The sequence below is a fragment of the Suricata suricatta genome, chromosome 6 (assembly GCF_006229205.1).
Source record: "Suricata suricatta isolate VVHF042 chromosome 6, meerkat_22Aug2017_6uvM2_HiC, whole genome shotgun sequence".
NCBI lineage: Eukaryota > Metazoa > Chordata > Mammalia > Carnivora > Herpestidae > Suricata > Suricata suricatta.
This window is the reverse complement of record NC_043705.1, coordinates 84,545,867-84,567,815: the sequence shown is the minus strand read 5'-3', so window position 1 is coordinate 84,567,815 and position 21,949 is coordinate 84,545,867. Positions and strand designations below refer to the sequence as shown.

At 37.3% G+C, this 21,949-nt stretch overlaps 1 protein-coding gene across 6 annotated transcripts in view; it reads left to right on the top strand.

Annotated features, from left to right (window-relative positions):
- The window catches only part of NSD1 (nuclear receptor binding SET domain protein 1), a 137,724-nt gene that overhangs the window by 98,773 nt on the left and 17,002 nt on the right, over positions 1-21,949 (top strand). For all 6 annotated transcript variants that reach the window (XM_029942769.1, XM_029942771.1, XM_029942767.1 and 3 more), the window contains exons 13-17: positions 5,399-5,599; positions 7,152-7,331; positions 12,253-12,409; positions 13,824-14,029; positions 18,165-18,277. In XM_029942769.1, the coding sequence (XP_029798629.1) occupies positions 5,399-5,599; positions 7,152-7,331; positions 12,253-12,409; positions 13,824-14,029; positions 18,165-18,277 (857 nt within the window). The remainder of the gene's footprint in view (positions 1-5,398; positions 5,600-7,151; positions 7,332-12,252; positions 12,410-13,823; positions 14,030-18,164; positions 18,278-21,949) is intronic.

Below are 21,949 nucleotides of genomic sequence, written 5' to 3'. Positions count from 1 at the left end.
AATGAGTTTATTTTATCGTTATTTGTGAACTATACACTTAGGATGCTGTACTTTTCTGTGTGTATATCATATATCAACAAAACTGTTTACCAAAAAAAGAAAGACCTATTTTGAGAATTATTCTGGCTCAGTAGAGATTGGGCCAGAAAATAAGAATGGTCAGATGGAACTAGCCTGTAAAGTACCTCACAGGCTATGCTAAGGAGATTGTTCTTTCTTCAGCATTATATGTGAATGTTAACAGCATTTATGTAATTAAAAAAAATGGGGGATGACAGCTATTTCACTCCTAAGTCATTAAAACCATCAGTGTCAATGATCCTGCCCACAAAGAAAGCATGTGTAGCGTAAGAAGCTAGCTGACAACGCTACTTAGGGGATGCCTGTGTAGAAGAACTACTAGAAGGTGAGGAGGAGCTAGTCAGAGATTGGCCATGAAGCCAGGGACAGTGAGGTGTCATAAGCAGCAGCAGATGTGGCAGAGAGACCAGGGCGGTTCTGCAAAAAGGCTGTTGTATTTGGCAGTGGGAAGAGGCTTGACGTTTTTGCCAGAGGGTGCCATACTAAACCAGGTTGAAGGGTGACTGGTTAGCAGCATACAGTATTTCTTACAGAAGCCTGATATCCATGGGAAAGGGGGCAGTAGTTGAAAGGAGGATATTATAGGGTCAAGAGGAAGAATGTCTTGAGTGTTTGTAGGTTAAGGTTTAAAAACCACATAGAGAAATTCTTGTAAAAGGAGAGGGAATAATTAGTGGAGTACAGTTAGACAGGAGAGAATAATTTAGAAGAGGCAAGAAGTTAAAACAGGAATGTTCCTTGAAGTGGTGGGGCAGAAGAAGGAAGCCGAAGTTTTTCCTTAGTTTGGTAAGAATGATGAGGAAAGGTGGTCTCTTGCTTGAAGGTTAGAGTGTAGGTTTAGAATAACTCCTGTGGGAATAAGAGACAGAATTAACTTGGTCTGTAAATAAGTGGCTCTATCACATTATCTCATCTTTCTACTATTACTTTTAGCAGTATGCAAATAAGAGTTGGAAGACAAGATAGTTGTGGGTCATTTTGCCTCTTGCATGGTGCATTTTTGGTCATTATGGAAAATAGTGCCATCTAGTCTTATAAATGAAACTTGGGGGGAAAATGTTTTGGTATGCACGTATCTTTTATCCTAATCTTAGAGCTTGCCTTTTGTGCAAATGATCCAGTTTTGCTAGTCTTATATTTTTCTTTTTTTTAATGTTTTATTTTATTTTTGAGAGAGAGGGAGACAATCTGAAGAAGGCTCTAGGCTCTGAGCTGTCAGCATAGAGCCCAGTGTGGGGTTTGAACTCGTGAACTGCGAGCTCATGACCTAAGCCAAAGTTGGATGCCTTACTGACTGAGCCCCCCAACATGCCCCACTGGTCTTATCTTTATTATAATGTGATATTCTCTGACCAAGTTAAGGCAAAGCTATTTTTGTAAATTAGCCTCACTGAAGTATAATTTACCTACTATGAAATTCATTCATTCATATAGGTTTTTATAGGTTTTGATAAAATGTATATACACCCGTATAACTACAACCACAATGAAGATGTAGAACATTTCCATCACTTCAGAAGGTTCCCTTGTACTTATAACAGTTGATCCTTTTCTCCATCACTCCCCCAAATCTTATTTCAGGCAAACAATGATCTGCTTCCTGTTACTACACATTAAATTTGTCCTTTTTAAGAGTTTCATATATATAAGTGGAACAGAATGTATATAGTTTTTTGTGTCTGGGTCCAGTAATGTTTTTGATGCTCGTCTATGTTAATATGTGTATCAGTAGTTCATTCTCTATCATAAAATAGCTTTATTGAGGTATAGTTGAGGTACAATAAACTGCACAAAGTGTAGTTTGATAAGTTTTGACATATATATGTCTGTGTGCATATATAACACCTGTGAAACCATCCTTCAGCGTAGTTAATTTGAGATTGAACAACATTGTCACAGGTTCATTCTTTTTTATTGCTGGGTAATATGCCATTGTATGGATATATCATGGTTGGTTTATTCATTCATCTATTGATATACATTTGGGTTGTTCTTAGGTTGGGGTATTACTAATAAAGCTGCTGTGAACATTCAAGTCTTTGGATGGACACATTTTCTTTTTACTTGTGTAAATACGTAAGGGTGGAATGGCATGGTAGGTATATGTTTAATTTTTTTAAGAAACATTCAAACTGTTGCGCAAAGTGTTTGCACCATTTTAAATTTCAGTTGGTAATGCATGACAGTTTCAGTTCTTCCACATCTTCATCAGCACTTGGTATTTCAGTCTTTTTAAATTCAGCCCTTCTGAAGATGTGTAGTGGTATCTCATTGTGGTTTTATTTTTAAGTATTTATTTTGAGAGAGAGAGAATCCCAAGGAGGTTCCACTCTGTTAGTGTGGAGCCTAATGCAGGGCTCCATCCTATGAACCATGAGATTATGACCTGAGCTGCTATCAGGAGTCCTATGCTTAACCCACTGAGCCACCCAGGTTCTCCCTCATTGTGATTTTCATGTACAAATCCTAATGACAAATGATATTTGTATATATTTTTTATTTTTATTTGTACATGTATTTTTTTAACATTTTTTAATGTTTATTTTTGAGAGAGTGCACACAGGGGAGGGGCAGAGAGGCGGGTACAGAGGATTCAAAGCAGGCTATGCTCTGACAGCATGGCTCAAACTCAGGAACCATAAGATCATAACCTGAGCTGATGTGAGATGCTCAACCAACTGAGCCACGCATGCTCCCCTGTGCATCTTAATGTGCTTTTTTGTCATCTTGATGAAGTGTCAGTTCAAATCTTTTTTTTTTTTTTTTAATTAGGTGGTTTATTTTCTTACTTTTGAGTTTTAAGAGCCTGTTGTATATTATGAACCCAAGTTCTTTATCTGCTACATACTTCTAAAATTATTCTTCCAATCTATGGGTTGGTATTTCATTTCCTTAATGGTGTCTTTTGAAGAGCAGTTTTTAATTTTCATGAAGTTCATTTTATTAGTTTGGTCTTTTGCTTTGGTGTCAAATTGAAGAAATCTTCGTAATCCAATGTCACAAAGCTTTTTTTTTTTTTTTTTTTCTAAAGAAAATTTTATAGTTTTAGGTTTCCCATTTAGGTCTATGGTCTATTTTGAGTTAGTTTTTGTATATGACCTAAGGTAAAGAGTTACTATATTTGAGGATAGGAAATATTACTCTGGTTTTAGTAAAGATGAATAGAGTAAGAATAAAGGAGTCATTTCTTAGTGTTGGTGGCTCATCCTATTTTCCTGATGTGGAGTGACTGCCCTGTAGTTTAGGTTATTCTAATCTAATATTGGCTGCCAGTTACTCAGCATTAGGCAGTAAGTAGTTTGCTTCTTTACAAATGCATAATTAAAAGTTTTTCCTAAAATCATGATTGGCTGGGTGAATTTACTATTTGTAGGTGAGGTGGGCTATTTTAATGAGCTTCTATTTCCAGCACATGTCAAAGGCAAGATTCATGTTCAGATCTGTCTCTCAATTCTGGGCTTTTTCCTTTATATTTTATTGCTTCTCAGAGAAAGGTACCTTTTTTTTTTATTCCTTAAACTTTGTATTACAGAAATCCTCAGACATCCAGGGTACTGGGGTGGCGCAGTTGGTTAAGCGTCTGACTTTGCGTCAGGTCACGATCTCAGGGCTTGTGAGTTCTGCTGGACTCTGTGCTGACAGGCTCAGAGTGAGCCTACTTTTATCCTGTGTCTCCTTCTCTCTCTGCCCCACCCCACTCAAGGTGTCTCTCACTCAAAAATAAACATCGAAAAAGAAAGAAAGAAAGAAAAGAAAGAGGAAGGAAGGAAGGAAAGAGAAAGAAAAAGAAAGAACAAACTTCAGACATTTATAAAAGTAGAACAGTGTAAAGAATCCCCCTTTATTCATCACTTAGCTTCAGTAGCTCAGTGTTCTGCCTCTGTTTACCCATACATTTCAAAAGATCTAACAGTTACTACTTAAAAAAATATCTCTAATGTGTAGCAAAATTATACAGTACCCAGACCCATTTAAAATTTTTCCCATTTGTTTCAAAGATGTCTTTTTACAGCATTTGAATCAAGATCCAGATAAGATTTCCTTTATTGTATTGTTTGATGTCTCTTAAATTTCTCTTAATCTACACTACTACTCCCACTCTATTTCTCATTGTCATTTATTTGTTGAAATAATGGCCATTTGTCCTGCTCAGTTTTCCACATTGTAAATTTGGTTGATTGCATCTTTGAGGTGTCCTTTTTACGTCTTCCTCTACCTGTTTCATACTTCCTGGGAACTTGTAGTTAGATCTAGAGGCTGAATTCATTTCAGGTCAGTTTTCTTCTGGTAGGAATACTTCATAGGTAATATGCAGTTCTTGTGTCACATCGGTAAGCAAGTATTATCAAGAGTTTCTCAGTGGTGATTGATTGTTCACTGGGTTCATGTTTTCATCCTAATCAGTCTCGTAGAAAGTTCTTTACTCTGATATTGTGATTTATATTAAGAAATTTATATTTTGGTCTTTATGGCACAGAGTTCCCAAGACCTTGGCCTCTCCTAAGGGGTGAGAGTGATAAAGATGTCCTTTGTGTGTATTTTATGTTAATGAAAGACATGCCTAAGGATAGAGCCTTGATTGCCATGAGAACCCACCCTGATTAGAGGACTAGAAGTTTCCATCCTACCCACCTAGTATCTGGCAAGGAAAGAGGGCTGGAGGTTGAATCAGTCCACACTGGCCAGAGGTTTAGTCAGCTATGCCTATGCAATTAAATTTCCATCAAAACCTAAAAGGGAGCTTCTGAATGATTGGTGAGCATGTAGAGATTCAGAAGAAAGTTTTGCCTCTTGGAGAGGGAATAAAAACTCCACACCCTTTCCTCATATCTTGCTGTATTCATATCTTTCATCTAACTGTTCATGAGTTATAGACTGGTGATGGAGTAAATAAAAATGTTTCTCTAAGTTCTGTGAGCCATTTTAGCAAATTAATCAATCCTGAGGAAGACAGGGTCATGAGAACCTCTGAACCCAGTCAGAAGTATAGGTGACAACTTGGACTTGAGACTGGCATCTGAAGATGGGGGCGAGGGCAGTCTTGTAGAACTGGGTCATTAACCTGTGGGGTGTGATGTTACATGCAGATATATAATCTCAGAATTAAATTGAATTGTAAGACACCCAGCTGGTATTGGAGAATTGCTTGGTGGTATGGGAATCACCCCCACCCCCCGGCACATACTCAACACGCATATACATACCTCATATTGGAACCTAGTACAGAATTGTGTACTTACAAACTTTCATCTAATGCTTTAACATTGGAGGAGCTCTTGAGTTGGTATTAATTTATTACTTTATTTTTGTTTCCCAGGAATCCATACCTGTTTTGTTTGTAAGCAGAGTGGGGAAGATGTTAAAAGGTGCCTTTTGCCCTTGTGTGGAAAGTTTTACCATGAAGAGTGTGTCCAGAAATATCCACCTACTGTTATGCAGAACAAGGGCTTCCGGTGCTCCCTCCACATCTGTATAACCTGCCATGCTGCTAATCCAGCCAGTGTTTCTGCATCTAAAGGTATGGTTTTCTCACATGGATCGGTCTAATTATAAGAACCTTGCTTCCATTGGCAATATGTATTTCCAGGTGCTCTCTGGCATGTCTCTTCATGGCCTCTCTAGCTTTTGTCAGCGTATGAGCATTTTATGTGTGAGAGAGAATAATGGACTAGTCCAGCAGTTCCCACATCGTATTCTGTGGAGTCCTAGTGTTCTGTGGTGGTTTGAAATATTTGGATTTCATGTGATACTTAGTTTGAGAAAATGTTGTGCTGCATGTCTTCTCCCTCTACTCTGTTAGACCAAAGTGTGTTCTTTTCCTGTGGACCTTTTATATCTATGGTTGTCAGATGTGATATCATTCAGGCATGAATTTAGGGTAGAACTAAGGTTTTTGTTTTGTTTTTTTGTTTTTTTTTTTTAATGGAAGCTTCTATCCGGAAACCTCTTTCCTGCATTATAGTTAGATTGAGAGCCAAGGTTTTCAAAACTGCCTGTAGATGTAGGTAAACTCAAGTTTTTAGGTCTGTTCTATTGGGGAAACAATCATTTATTTCTGTTCAATAATAATAGGATCTCTTACTAATTTTCCTATGTCAAATATTGTGTCTCTACTACTAAATGCTTATGTGCCCAAGGAGCCCTCACTTCTCCATAAGGGATTGAGCAGGAAAAATATAGCAGTGTTTTAATTTTGCTTTTAATTAGACTGTAAGTACCTTTTGTAATATGATTCCCTGGGCCTATAGATTTCATCAATCTTAAGTACAGTAGTTTAACTTGCTTGATCAAAATTACAATTTAGCCATCAGCTTACCTTCCCATTTTCAGTTGCTGTTGTAGATGCATTTAGTTGATTTGGTAATGGTTTCTGGTTGGTGATGTATGTTAGAGGACATATTTTATCTGGAAGGGGTTCATTCACCTTAAAGTTCAAGCTGTAAGAATCACATAGTACCAAGCAATATTATTAGTCTTTATCCCTTCCAGCTGGCATATTATCTTTTTTTTTTTAATGTTTTATTTACTTTTGATACAGAGAGACAGAGCATGAGAGGGGGAGGGTCAGAGAAAGAAGGAGACATAGAACCTCAAGCAGGCTCCAGGCTCTGAGCTAGCTGTCAGCACAGAGCCTGACGTGGGGCTCGAACCCACGAACGTGAGATCTGACCTGAGCCGAAGTCGGAGGCTTAACCAACTGAGCCACCCAGGCGCCCCCCAGCTGGCCTATTATCTTATTTGATTGTGCACATCCCTCCTATTTAGTTTGAGGCTGATTCCAGGTTTCCTAGGAGTCCAGACAATGAATTAAATAGGGTTTTTCTTGGTGAGGCAGGCTTACTTAACAGTCGTGAGATCTGACTCTTTGTGGCAACTTACCACATAGCTCCCAACTGAGCTTTTTTCATAGTGAATTATGTTTTATGATCCTTTATCCTAGTAGTGCTTCCTTCTGTTTATGATATTTTCTCAGTGCTGACAAAGAGATTTCAATAACTCATGTTGTTTTTATATTTAATCCCTTTGATTTTCTTCTGCTACTCTGGTATTCCTGCTTCTTGTAATTTTAGGTCGTCTGATGCGCTGTGTCCGTTGCCCTGTGGCATACCATGCCAATGACTTTTGCCTGGCTGCTGGGTCCAAGATCCTTGCATCTAATAGTATCATCTGTCCTAATCACTTTACCCCTCGGCGGGGCTGCCGAAATCATGAGCATGTTAATGTGAGCTGGTGTTTTGTATGTTCAGAAGGTAAGACATGACTGCTTAATGTATGAGTAGTCTAAAAAGAAATTAATACAGTATTTTAAGTGCAACAAAAATCATTTTCTTCACATTGCCAATAGAGGAAATATTAGGATGTAATGTCCTGAATTTATGATAATAAAGCAGAACTTTTAAACTTGAGTTTTTCCCTGATAAGGGTGAAGTTTTATTTTGTTATTTTGAATAATGAGCTTATTTTTATTAAAATGATAAATGAAACAAAGAAAAAGACAAGGGAAAGGAAATAGAATCACCCTTGGAAACAGTACAAATTTCCAGTTAGAAGATTGGTAAGTCTGGGGGACTTAATGTACACCATGGTAACTACAGTGAACAATACTGTATTGTGTATTTGCACCTTGCTAAACAGAGTAGGTCTTAAAAGTTCTCATTACCACCAAAAAAAATTTATAACTATGTGAGGTGTATCTCTAGATACAAATAGTTCTAGAAGATGGTATTATATTGTACAATTGAGGCTTTTAAGTCATTCATTAATATAAAAGGAAAGTAAAGGAATTTATGAACGTCTGTTAAGTATTTCTTAATTGTTAGAGATATTCCTAAAAGTTCTAAAGTAGAGGAAAAATAAATTTTGTATCTTTTTTCCGTCAACTTAAAATGTACTTAATAGAGTCAGTGTTAAGCTTCTACATTTTCTTCCCATTCCTCACAGCCTGATTTTTACTAGTTCTTGTAAGTGGATGATTTAGTGATCATCACTAGTCTATTTACTATGGTGCTTATAATTCTGATTTCTGTATTTTAATTTTTCTCTTGGTTGACTGAACTAGGAAACATCCAGAGTTGCTTAATTCTCTGCTTGAGGCTATTCATCATTTGTGTTTATACTGGAAGCATGCATTGGGTTACTATAAAACAGGCTACATGTTTTTTTTTCTAAGACTATTGTGGATATTGCTTCACTGTTTATTCTGATGTTGAGGGTGATACCAGTTCTCTTATGTAGTTTCTTGCTTACTTTTCAAATTGACTAAATTTTGTTGTTTAGTAGCTTAGGGGGTACAATTTCTCTTTTTGGTTTTTTAATACTTATTGGTATGCAATTTTATGAAAACTTGACTGGTTATGAATATTCTGAGGGACTCATTTAAAAAGTCAATGTGGGGGCGCCTGGGTGGCTCAGTCGGTTAAGCCTCCAACTTCGGCTCAGATCATGATCTCACATTCGTGGGTTCGAGCCTCATGTCAGGCTCTGTGCTCCTAAGCTCAGGACCTGGAGCCTGCTTCCGATTCTGTATCTCCTTCTCTCTCTGCCCCTCCCTCTCTCATGCTCTGTCTCTCTCTGTATCAAAAATAAATAAAAACATTTAAAAAATTAAAAAAAGTCAATGTGTCTAATTGAATGAACATCCTTGAGAAATTTGGATATAGTAAATAGCCCTAAAGCCATGAAAGAAGGTTTTCAACTGCTGTATGTGATTGAAAATGGTCAATTTGGACTTTTTTTTGTGCTCTTAGAAGATTATATGTAACATGAAAATTACACACTTACAGGACATAGTTTGATCCTGAAACTATGCTGCTAATATAGAATAAATGAGAAGAATGATAAGTACAGTTATGGATAAAGGGGGAAGCCTTTGGTATAGAGATGTTTTAATTCGTAAAGAGGACATTCTTTTTGTTCTTCTAATACCTGCTCCTTATTAATACTGTCTTGTAAAAATTGCTTTCTATTTGTCATACCACCCTTATTTTGTTTAGAAGAAAGTTAAAGACAAGAGTTTTGGTATTTTAACAGCTTTTAAATATAACATTCTGGGAGTACCCAGGTGGCTCAGTCAGTTAACTATCTGACTCTCAATTTTGGATTTCACAGTTCGTGGGATGGAGCCCCGCATTGGGCTCTGCACTGTCAGTGCAGAGTCTCCTTGGGAGTCTCTGTCTCTGTCTGTCTGTCTCTCTCTCTCTCTGCGCCCCTCCACTTACTTGTGCGTTCACTTGCTCTCTCTCAAAATAATAAGTAAATATTTTTAAATATTAACATTCTGTAATTCTGCTCTTAGAATTAAAACAGGTGTCAGGGAGGCTGAAGTGTAGGCTCCAAGAGTTTTCTACTTTTCTTGGAGATGAGACCATGAAACAGTTTGAGCATTAGACCATTTCTAACCACGGAGTGGGATGAAATGAGTAAGGCAGTTTAGAGCGAGAGTGCCCATGTGATAGAATTCTTAACATGGAGTATCATAACTGAAAAGCTGCTGAATCCAATAATGGGTACACATAATGGTAACTGAGGTTCCAAGAAAACTTAGTAGCTGCAGCAGTAACGGCTCTCAAAGTGTAATCTGTCATCCTTCTGTCCTTGATCCTCAGAACGGGTAAGAGCTCAGAGGCCCTTTCAGGGGCCTCCATGAAGTCACAACCCTTTTCAAAATAATAATAAGATATGACTTGCTCTTTATAATTTGTTGGTATTTGTACAGATGGTTCAAAACCAGTAGTGGGTAAAACTGCTGGCACGTAACACAAATCAAGGCAGTAGTTCTAAACCATACAATTAGAAGCAGTCCCCTTGTGTTTTATGTCACCACACTCTGTCAGTTAAAAAAAAAGTTTCACGTAAGACTATTTGTATATAATCATTAATTTTATTAAATGTCAACCCTCAAGTGAACATTGTTTTTAATATTCTGTATTATAAAATGGGAAGTACATGTAAAGTGAAATGGATGTGTTATATACTGATGGTTATCTTAAGTTAAAGCACTTGTGCTGTTGAGTTGCAGTCTGAACCAGCTGCCTTGTTCATGGAATACCAGTTTTAGTTGTTAAGAATTACTGTGTCAACCCATGGCTCTTCATACTTGGATATTTGTCAGACATTTTCTTGAAAATGGATAAAAGTGAGCCTGTCTGTTCATGGAAAACCCACAGATGTCATTGGCAGTTACAAAACTTGAGCTCTTTTTTTTTTTTTTTAATGTTTTATTTATTTTTGAGACAGAGAGCATAGATAGGGGATGGGGCAGAGAGCGAGGGAGATGCAGAATCTGAAGCAGGCTTCAGGCTCTGAGCTGTCAGCACAGAGCCTGACGCAGTGCTTGAACCCAAGAACTGTGAGATCATGACCTGAGCCAAAGTTGGAGGCTTAACTGACTGAGCCACCCAGGCGCCCCAAAACTTGAGTTCTTAAGTGAAAATTAGAATTTGGAAAACTGGTAACTATCACCCTGAGGTTTAAGAGCTTTTTAGTATTATTGTGAAATCTTCATGATATTAACAACTGATATTACAATGTATATAATGAAATAGATCAACATTTGAAAGATGTACCCAATTCAGTAAACCACTATTTTCCATATGACCAATGTATGAAGTTAAAAAACCATGCATATATAAAAGATCCATTCAAGTGCAAGACAGATCAATAAATTTTAATGTAGTACTAGAAGTTATTGAAATTATTTCATATTTGACATTGCAGCTAAAGGAGTTTTAGTGTATAGAAAGTATCAAGGAAGGAATTTGTATACTTAGTAGTTATTAAAGTAGCCCTTTTTTGTAAATATCTGTGAAAGAACAGATTTTCTTCATATGCCTCAACCAAACAGCATATTGCAACAAATTCAGTTTAAAACACTTGAAAACATGTGAAACACTGAGCCCCATTAACATTTACTTAGGAAAAAAAATTGTTTTTTTACAAAAAGCTTAATTTATCTTAACAGAATTTGGTATTTTTAAATGAATTAATAAAAATTTAAATTTTTCTTAATTTTGATTTCTGTTTAGTAAATATCCATATTTTTAGCATAGATAAACAAAATTTATTTGGGAATTTCCAAGAGTATAAAGTTGTCATGAAGCCAGAAAGTCTGAGACCTGTTAGACATGAACATATACTTTGCTAAGGCTTCACTAACTCTTCAGGATGAGACTTGGAGTTAGTTAATATGCTTGAGTCTAGCATGTTTGAAGCATGCTCATTTGTGGCCTAACATACTAGGGTATTTATTATATTCCCTTAATATGATTCCTTTTTACCTGAAATTCTTTACAATCTGTAACCATGAGGATTTCAGCTCCAGACATATAAATTGAAGCATGCTAATTGAAAATCCTTAGGAAGTGAAAATTCCTTGTCACTGCAATATATGTAATTATCCTGGTGTCTGAAAACCTCAATGGAGAAGGGAGAACATATATTTAACTGAAGTGTAGGCGACAGACTACATTAGTACCTGTAACTTTTGTCAATAGTGAAAATCGTAGATACTTCATTTGTTGTAGATACATTAAAATATTTTGCAATCATTACTACCGCTAGATTTTATTTTTGCATTGGAAATATATACAACTCTAATTTCTTGTTCTAACATTTTGATAATTATATTTTAATGTAACAGTGTTCTTCCAATCTATGTGTTAGGTTTATGCATTTATAAATGTTATTCTGAAAAGAGCCCATAGGTGTCAGAGTACCAAACATAAAAATGATTAAAGAGTTAGCAATTTAAAAAGAGGGAAGGAACTGACCATATGGAAACTATGTATGTGTCAAACACTTCTGGGCCATTTATTCACTTATTTAGTCTTGAAATAGATGTGGTTGTGGAAAAACATCATTGAGGAAATTATACCTTAGCAAGAAAAATGAATTCCCTCAGGTCATATGATTTTGGAGCTCAAATTTGACATCAGTTAAAATTTGTGCTCTTCATACTCTGGTCATTGTGTATCTAACAAACCGCCGAGGTGGTGATTCATAAGAATATTGGAGAAGGAATAAATGCTCTTCTAGAAAAGCCTTTCTGAATTACTAATTAAATTACCAAGCCCTTAGCTGCGAGATACATAATTGGTTAGGAGCAAAAGCTGTTTCAGCTGGGCCATGATATGCAGCCTTGTGATTCTGAGTGCCAGATTTTGATTCCCACAGGAGGCAGCCTTCTGTGCTGTGATTCTTGTCCTGCTGCTTTTCATCGTGAATGCCTGAACATTGATATTCCTGAAGGAAACTGGTACTGCAACGATTGTAAGGCAGGCAAAAAGCCACATTACAGAGAAATTGTCTGGGTAAAAGTTGGACGATACAGGTGAGTGAGCATGAAGGAGACTAATGCTGTTTTCTTTCACCATCCTCTGTTTCTTGGGATCTTAGATACAGTGTTTAACCCTTTTTTTTTTTAATTTTTATTTTTCTGATTAAGCAAGGTGCACCCCCCATTAATTTTTCATCATTAAAAACAACTTTTATGTTTTGTGATTATAGGAGTAATACATATTGCCTGTAGAAAATTCATTAATGGAAAACCCATAACAAGAAGATACATTGCTAATATTTGAGCATATTTACTTGAAGACATTAAAGTGCATGTTCCTTCAAAATAATTAGCCTTATAGTGTATACCCACTTTTTGTCTTTTCTTTCTTAAATTATTTTTATTGATCATGGAATATACAAAAGAATATCATAACATGCATGATTTAAAAGAATCAGAGATTTACTTTTCTGTAAAAGTAAATTATCGCCCCCCCCCTTTTTTTAAAAGAAACAGCATACTGCTGGTACTTGAGGCTCCCTCCATGACCCTTTCTGAATATACTGTTGCCCTACTCCTAGCAGTAGTCACTGTACAAATTTCGTGTTTTTTATTCCTTTGCCTTGCTGTAAGTTTACCACATGTATAATGTTTTGTTCGGCATGTTACAGACCTTTTACATAAAGTAATTGATGCTATGTTTTCCTACTACTTGCTTTTTTCATTCACTATTACAGTCTTGAGATTTATAGTGATTAGTGCAGTTGCTCATACTTGGCTGTTCTACATTTATTTTTCATACAGTCTTAATGATATAATGAAGTTTATTTATCCATTTTCCTGTTTGGAGCATTTTGTCAGTCTTCTTTAGTATACATGTACAGGAGTTTTCCCTAGGATAGGGGTTTCCACCCTAAATAGCTAATGCCAAATTGTTTTCCTAAAGTGGACATGTAAGGCATTAATTTACATGCTTTTTATTTTATTTTACTTTGGAGGGCATTTCTTGGTGTCATTTTCCTATATGCCTAATAATTTTCTTAAGGCCAAATTGTATTTCATTGTATCATGTACCATAATTACTTTATCATTCATTCCCTTATTGTTGAGCATTTAGATTGTTGTCCAGGTTTTCATTCTTAAAGATAATACTTCAGTGAACATTATAGTCAAAAGCTTTGTTCATATCTATGAGATAATTATTACTTGTTAAATTACTGTTTCCTTGTATAGATTCCTTAAAGTGGAATAAAAGTCTAACTTTATACGTGAGTATATCTGTGAAGGTGGGCGTTTTCAGCGCATACGACTTGTTTGTTCTCTAGTAAGATTGTAAAAATGTGCTAGGTTGGACTTTAATATGGATAGACATTGTTATTCCTTATTCCTGCCCTAAAAAGTAGGTTGTTTCCTAATTATTTTGCAGTCTTGTAAAGGTTTCCTTGCTTGTTTTCACCTTTCCCCCCAGGTGGTGGCCAGCTGAGATCTGCCATCCTCGAGCTGTACCTTCCAATATTGATAAAATGAGACATGATGTTGGCGAGTTCCCTGTGTTATTCTTTGGATCTAATGACTATCTGTGGACACACCAGGCCCGAGTCTTTCCATACATGGAGGGTGATGTGAGCAGCAAAGATAAGATGGGCAAAGGAGTGGATGGGACATATAAAAAAGGTAACTTTATCCCCTTTGTTTCTCAGGCCAGCTTAGACCTTTGTTGTCCAAGTATTTGTTCTGTTCTGTGTTAGAATTCATATATATTCCATTAGCTCTTATGTGGCTATAGCCACAGGATTTTACAGAGAAGTTGATCCTCATAGCTCAATATTTTTAGCCTAATTTAGGTATCTGGAATTTCCTTGAGGGAGTTTTAAGTTTATTTATTTATTTTTGAGAGAGAAAGAGCCTCCAAGCCTGAGCAATGGAGGTGCAGAGAGAATTCCAAGCAGGCTCTGTGCTATCGGCCCAGACTGGCCCAATACAAAGCTCTGTCCCATGAACCTTGAGTCTTGACTTGAGCTGAAATCTAGAGTGAGATGCTTTAACCAACTGAGGCACCCAGGTGCCCCTTGAGGGAAGTGTTTTGTTTTATCAATTCTGTTTTCTCGGCATCTTATCAAGTACTGGAACTTTGGAACTATTTTATAGCATAAACAGTGTAGTTTGCTAGAGAAGAGTCAGAATCTCTAGTAGAGTTGTTTGTTCCGAGGAGGTTTTTTTCTTTTTAATTTGTTGTAAAGAACTAAAATTCACCAGAAGTTATAAAGGAAAATAAAATAGTGAAAATGAAGGTATAAATGTTTTGAATCAAAAGAGGTTTTTTTTTTTTGTTTTTTTTTTTTAAGTTGGCCTGGCAGTGAAGGAAAAGGGACATTTGGGGCTAGGAGGAGTTGAATCAACTATGAGCCTCAGTTTTCTCTTACTACATAATGAGTAAAGGTTGCTTTAAGGATTCAGTGAGATAAAAACATCGACTGCAGGGCACATAGTTGAGTTGGTATCCCATCAACAATAATTACCTTCTTCCTTTAGCTGTCCTTTGAAAGGCAGTGTAACTATCTCTTGTTTCTTAATATATTTGGACATTGAAGTATGTAAGACCTTATCTGCATGGTGAGGTGGAAATTCTAAACAGATGAAACTTTGAGGACACTTGGGTGGCTCAGTTAGTTGAGCCTCCGATTTTGGCTCAGGTCATGATCTTGCAGTTCACGAGTTCAAGCCCCACATTGGGCTCACTGCTGTCAGCACATAGTACACTTCAAATCCTTTGTCCCTCTTTCTCTTCCCCTCGCCAACTTGTGCTCTTTCAAAAATAAACATTTAAGGATGGCTGACCTGGGTGGCTCAGTCTGTTAAGTGACCAACTCTTTGTTTCAGCTTTGGTCATGATCACACAGTTGGTGAATTTGAGCTCCATGTCAAGCTCAGTACTAACAGCATGGAGCCGCCTTGGGTTTTCTCTCTCCGTCTCTCTGCCTCTCCCTAGCTTGCGTGCATGTGCTCTCTCTCTCCCCCAAAATAAATAAACAAACATATTTAAATGATAAACATTAAAAAAATAGTGAAACTTTTTAATTAGGTGAAGATTCTTTCTAAGAAGATTGTAAGCAGGTAAAACGTCCTAGATGAGGAATGAGAATGATGTCCATAGGGAACAAGTTTCACAAAGGTTCCATTTGCCTCATGTCATTTCAGTGGGTCCTCCCTTATCTGCTGTCCATGTTGTTTCTGTGCAGATATGGGCTATAGTATTAATACTGTAGGAGCTTGGCTCTTGAGTCTTGTAATCTTGGATGGTCAGGGACCAATTTAGCAACATCTTTGCCTGCCTAAAGCTGGGCACCATAGAGGCTTGGGGAGAAGGTCGAATTGTAGGGAATACCACAAGTCTGAGCCTGCTAAAGCTCTGGGTTTCTGCTCTTTCTGTGCCTCGACCCTGGGCTGGCTGGGTGCCTCTGCCTTCAAGGAATACATGTTTTTTGGGCAAAATAGAGATACCAATAGTCAAAATGCCATTCTTTGAGTCTTGTGGCAGAAATGTGCATGTTATGCTTTGGGAACAGATGAAGAGGAAGCATAACTGTGCTGGGGATCAAAGTTTAGAAGTCATGGGTGGTTTTTTCCCAAGTGACTTTGAAGAGCGAACCATAATAATAGTTCTCATTTATTGTTTGCCAGACCCTGTTCAGGTTTTTTTCTGCTATAAGTCCTTATGATAGAGGCGCCTAGGTGGCTCGGTTGGGCCTCCGACTTCGGCTCAGGTCAGATCTCACATTTGTGAGTTCAAGTCCCGCATCGGGCTCTGCGCTGATGGCTCAGAGCCTGGAGCCTGCTTCCAGTTCTGTGTCTCCTTCTCTCTCTGCCCCTCCCCCTCTTATGCTCTGTCTCTCTCTGTATCAAAAATAAATAAAACATTAAAAAAATAATAAGTCCTTATGATATCCCTGTAAGTTAGATGTCATTATCCTTAACCTTACAGATGAGGAAACTAAGGATTATAAAAGTTAAAATTACTTACCCAAGGTTCCATTGCCAGTAAGTGATAGAGGAAGGTTTCAAACTCTAGCAGTTGGCCTCCAGAATCCAAACTCTTAACTCCTACTCTGACTGTAAAGAAGATAACAGTTGGGGGGCACCTGGGGGGCACAGTTGGTTAAGTGTCCAACTACAACAGCTCGGGTCATGATCTCACGGTCATGAGTTTGAGTCCTGCATCAAACTTTCAGTGTGGAGCCCGCTTGGGATTCTCTCTGTCTCCCTCTCTCTCTGCCCACCCCCCCCACATTATCTTTCCACTGCCCTCCCCCCCTCTCAAAAATAAACTTTAGGGGGTACCTGGGTGGCTTAGTTGGTTAAGCATCTGACTTTTGACTTCAGCTCAGGTCATGATCTCAAGGTTTGTGAGTTCAAACCCAACGTCTGGCTCAGTGCTGACAGCACAGAGCCTGTTGCAAATTCTCTGTCTCCATCTCTCTCTCTGTCCCTCCCCCACTTGCTCTGTCTCAAAAATAAACAAATATTTAAACTTAAAAAAAAAGGTTAATGAAAATGTTAACAAGAAGACAGCATATGGGAAAGCATACATTAAATCTTGCACACTGAGTTAGTGGCCTCTGTGCAGTATAGTTGAAGATGGGATTGGGGAACACAGGGCTGTTCACCAGAAAAGGAAGGTAAGTTACATGGCCAGAGCTGACTTTTTACAAATTTTTGTCTGAGTTTAGGGTCCATAGAAAGTGAGAGGCTGCAGGCAGGAATGTCAGTGAGATGGCTGTTATAGTACTTCTGGACAGAGATGACAAGACTGTCACAGTGAAGTATCCCTGGGATGGAGAGGATGATTGGTACTTGGATAGACAGTAAGTAGACAGAGTAGGCAGGACAGGCTGAATAATAGCATGAAGAAAGGAATGATTATAACTATAAGAGGATTCAAGGCAACACAAGTTCTGTTAGATGGTGATAGGGAAATGGAGAAAAAGGGATCAAAGGGGACGTTTTCTTTAAATAACTAACAGGAGATGGGGAAAGCTGCAGAGAGGAAAGAAGGGGAGGAATTGGAATTCTTTTCAGAGTTTTTAACCTGGTTTAAGAATAATGAATTTAAAAAAGGGAAAAGAATGAATTAAAACTTTGTTTTAAGTGGAAAAAGAAAGAAAATCTTAGGATTTTGGGGGGGGCTTCTAAGATATTATAATCTTTTAAGCATATGAAAGTATAGTACTTGAATACAAATCAGCCATGAAAATCTGTCTTTGTATCTATAGCTATTAGTTGGTATTTACAGAATGAATCCTAGGTGAAGAATAGAACAGGTATTCTAGAAAATTGGGTAAGAAGGAGAGAAAAATTTTAACTTTGGATTTCTTCCAAAGGAATGTAACATGTTATTTGGCACTAAGGAGACAGAATGTGTTTTGGAGGCAAGAGATTCAGAACTGAGGCAAGAATTTAAGTTAATGAAGGGCAGTGACTTTGCTGAACAGATGCAGTCCGTTAGGAGATTTTTTGTGTGGGTTTTTTCAAATCATTTAGCTGGATTTGTTTTTGTTTTAAATTTTCCTCTGAAGGTAATGGCCTATATTGTGCCATTTTAGATGGATTATGTTTTGTCTTAATGCTAAATCTGAATATTCTGGGGACTTTAACTTGAAAATAACAGTGATATATACTTCTTAGTTTTCCATAGAATGCTGGTTGAATTTTGTCTAAACCATGGATTTTCTCTAACTTTAAAGGGGAATAAGAAAGGCAAAATGAACAAGTCCACCCAAGCTTAAGTGACTTGTGCTGTGTGTTTTCTTAGCTCTTCAAGAAGCTGCAGCAAGGTTTGAGGAGTTAAAGGCACAAAAAGAGCTAAGACAGCTGCAGGAAGACCGAAAGAATGACAAGAAGCCACCACCTTACAAGCATATAAAGGTGAGAGAAGACCCCAGGAGCCTCTGTCTCTAGGAGAGACCCTATATAGATCGCTCTTTTCCTGCTCTGTTAGGAAGAGGATTGGAAGCCCAAACACAGTTGCTTTTAGATAGAGGTATGAACTTGAAAGAATATAAGGAAAAGTTCCAGAGCAGCGTTCCTAGCACCTTGTCTACACTTTTATGTAAAATCATTTTGATAATTTTTTGTTTCCTTGGATAAAAGTCTTTTTGTAGAGTTAAACTGGATTTGATTATGTGCAGCTACCATCGTGCAGTTTGAAGGAGGTTCACAGAACCATAATATAAAGTGATACATAGCCATGAGATAGTGTGAATAATATACATTGTAAGTCTTTTTGGTAATGGCTGATACTAAAGATATTTTAGGTGATCACTATGACTAGGTTTCCCTAGGTCAGGAAAGTTCATGTTAAGTGTACATAACCCTTAATGTACAGTAAGAGTCCTTACCATTTATCATTAGGGTTCACTGGACCCTTTGTATTTTAATGTTTTCAAAGTCATTTTTATAAATAATTTACAGAAGTTAAAAATACAGGAATACTGTTAATGAATTTTTACTAGATATTTCAGGAAGTATTTACTAAAACCTCTTTTAATCTCTACACCCAACATGGAGCTTGAACTAACAACCGTGAGATCAAGAATCACACACTTCAACTGAACCAGCTAGGTACCCTTATAACGTCTTTTCAAAAAACCTTTTTATGGGGCGCCTGGGTGGCCCAGTCAGTTAAGCATCTGACTTCAGCTGAGGTCATGATCTTGTGGTTTGTGGTAAGTTTAAGTCCTGCATTGGTCTGTTTGCTGACAGCTCAGAGCCTGGAGCCTGTTTTGGGTTCTGTGTCTCCCTTTCTCTCTGCTCCTCCCCTGTTCACACTCTTTCTCTCTCTGTCTCTCAAAAATGAATAAACATTTAAAAAAATAAAACCATTTTATGAAGTTAGTTGTTGTGTTCAAACATCAGAAGACATAGAAGAGTACAATTAGCTTTTTAACAAAATGAGACTGCCCAAGTTCTTGTTGTACAGTATTTATGGAGATGTCATTCCTGAACACCGTATTTCTTTTTTGGCAATAGAAATTCATTGTTAGTATACCTATTGATATTTGAGCTTCTGAAGCTTTCTAATCTGAGGTTTCACTTAGAATTCAATTTTACCACCATCTTTAGAGGCTAATGTGTTCAAGTATATCCCAAATATCCATGGGACATACCTAAACTAGAAGCCTATTTTTTTCCTCATTCTGAAACTAAAATTTACTCAGGTGTCTAGGATTGTTATCTGCTCAGTAAAGCAACCCTACTAAAAGCAGATTACAAAGATGTTATCTCTACTCTTTTATACTTTCTGGAAAGGTGATTTAGTACTTTGGGCGATGCCATACAGAAACTAAAATGTGATAAACTTACATGATTTCATCATTTTTCTGTTTTCTTGTCAGTTAAATCTTTACTGGCATAGTTGGGAATCACTGATGAGTAACTATGAGTAATGATGAGTTAAGTGGAGTTATTGTGTATGGAGACATAATGCATGGAGATCTAAGTGTGTATTTAGGCCTCAGAAAAAGGGGAAAGTAATCTGGTTTCCCACAGTCATAGATCAGACAACAACAAGGGAGACATTTCAGGTTGCACATAAACCATGTTGAACTGTTGAGAGAGCACTTCCTGTGAGTGATCTGGATCACAAAATTAGAAGCCAACTTCTTTCCTTCATGCAGCCTCCCCTCCATTTTATATTTCCAGGAAAAAGTTTTAAATTAGGGTTGGCAAACTATGGTCCATGGCCCAAATGGCAAACCATTGACAAACCAATGGTTTGGCCTACTCTGGTTGGGAAAAATATAAAAATGAAAAATAGGACATGAAGAGGATATGAAATTTAGGTATCTGTGTCCATAAATGAAGTCATCTATGCTTCTTTCGAAATTGTCTTATGCTACTTTTGTGCTATGATGACAATTAAGCTATATGCACCATAAATATATAGCCTTCAGAGCCTAAAATATTTACGGTCTAGCCATTTACAGGAAAAGTTGGTCAATCTCTGATCTAGAGTAAGCTAAATTTAACTGTAATTACATATCTATATTATTCTTACTAAACCATATGTTTTTTGTTTTGCTTTATGTTAGGCAAGAAACTTATTTGGGATTAGTAACAAATTAGATCACATGTTTTAAAAAAAATGATTGTGGGGCGCCTGAGTGGCTCAGTCGGTTAAGCGTCCTATGTAGCTCAGGTCATGATCTCACAGTTGGTGAGTTCAAGTCCCATGTTGGGCTCTGTGCTGACAGCTCGGAGCCTGGAGCCTGCTTTGGATTCTGTGTCTCCCTCTCTCTCTGTTCCTCCCCGATTTGCACTCTCTCTCTCTCTCTTTCTCAAAAATAAATAAGGATTTTAAAGAAAAATTTAAAAAATGTTTGAAACATCTTTATAGAAGAAAAGGAGTAGGTTGAAACTTTTGTGGGAGGAAGGTCAGGTAAGGATACTCATCTTGAGACAGAGGTGCATGTTCAAATGCCCTATTTGTAGGTCCTGCAGTCTGAGGTAATTGAGCTTAGTTAGTCTTTACCTTCTATACTCTTAGAATTTGCTTTCCTCAATTTTGTGACTTCAGTGGTTACAGTATTCCTTCAACAGTATAACTTCATGTGGTAACAGTATACCTCCATCAACAAGTTTATAATTTTTATCAGTATTTTGAAGAATCTGGGAAGAGATCTGGAAGATCCACCTCCTTGTAAGGTGTTATCGAGAACTGGTTTGAGGACAGTATATTTCTGCAAAGAGATTGGAGATTCTATAATATTGTTAAACAATAGGCAAAAACTAAAATGTTAGAAATGAAACTTTTTGGGAATTTAGAGAGTGGAAATAACTTAATCAGTGATTTTATATTGTATAGATAGTAATATAGAATATTCAATGCAACAGATACTTAAAGGTGACATTAAGGGACGCATCGATGGCTCAGTCGGTTAAGCATCTGACTCTTGATTTCAGCTCAGGTCATGATCCTAGGTCATGGGATCAAGTTCTGCATTGGGCTCCTCACTGAGCATGGAGCCTGCTTAAGATTCATATTCTGTCTCTCTCTCTCTCTCTCTCTCTCTGTCTCCCTCTCTCTCTCAATAAATAAGTAAATAGATAAATATTAAAAGACAGACAACTTAATTTTTTTAAATGGCTGTTTATTTTTGAGAGAGAGAGAAAGCGGGTGAGGAAAGGGCAGAGAGAGAAGGAGACAGAGTCTGAAGCAGGCTCCAGGCTCTAAGCTGTCAGCACAGAGCCTGATGCGCGGCTCAAACCCATGAACCATTAATCATGACCTGAGCTGAAGTCAGACGCTTAACCGACTGAGCCACTTAATTTTAATATCTACCATGTCATCTGTGGTAGCCACTGTCCTAGAACTTTTACATATATTCGTACTCTCACAACAATCTTAACAAGTGAAGTGATTGATCAAAATAAAAAATCCCTGAGTAGCCAATTTTTATGTACGGGATGGATTTTTAAAGACTCACAGTTTGACTGTTCCTCATGAAATAATATCAGGTAGGGGAGACTCATTCTCATAGTGCATAAATCCATCTGTATTATGGAATGTCTGTCTTAAATTGTTGCTACTAGCATTTG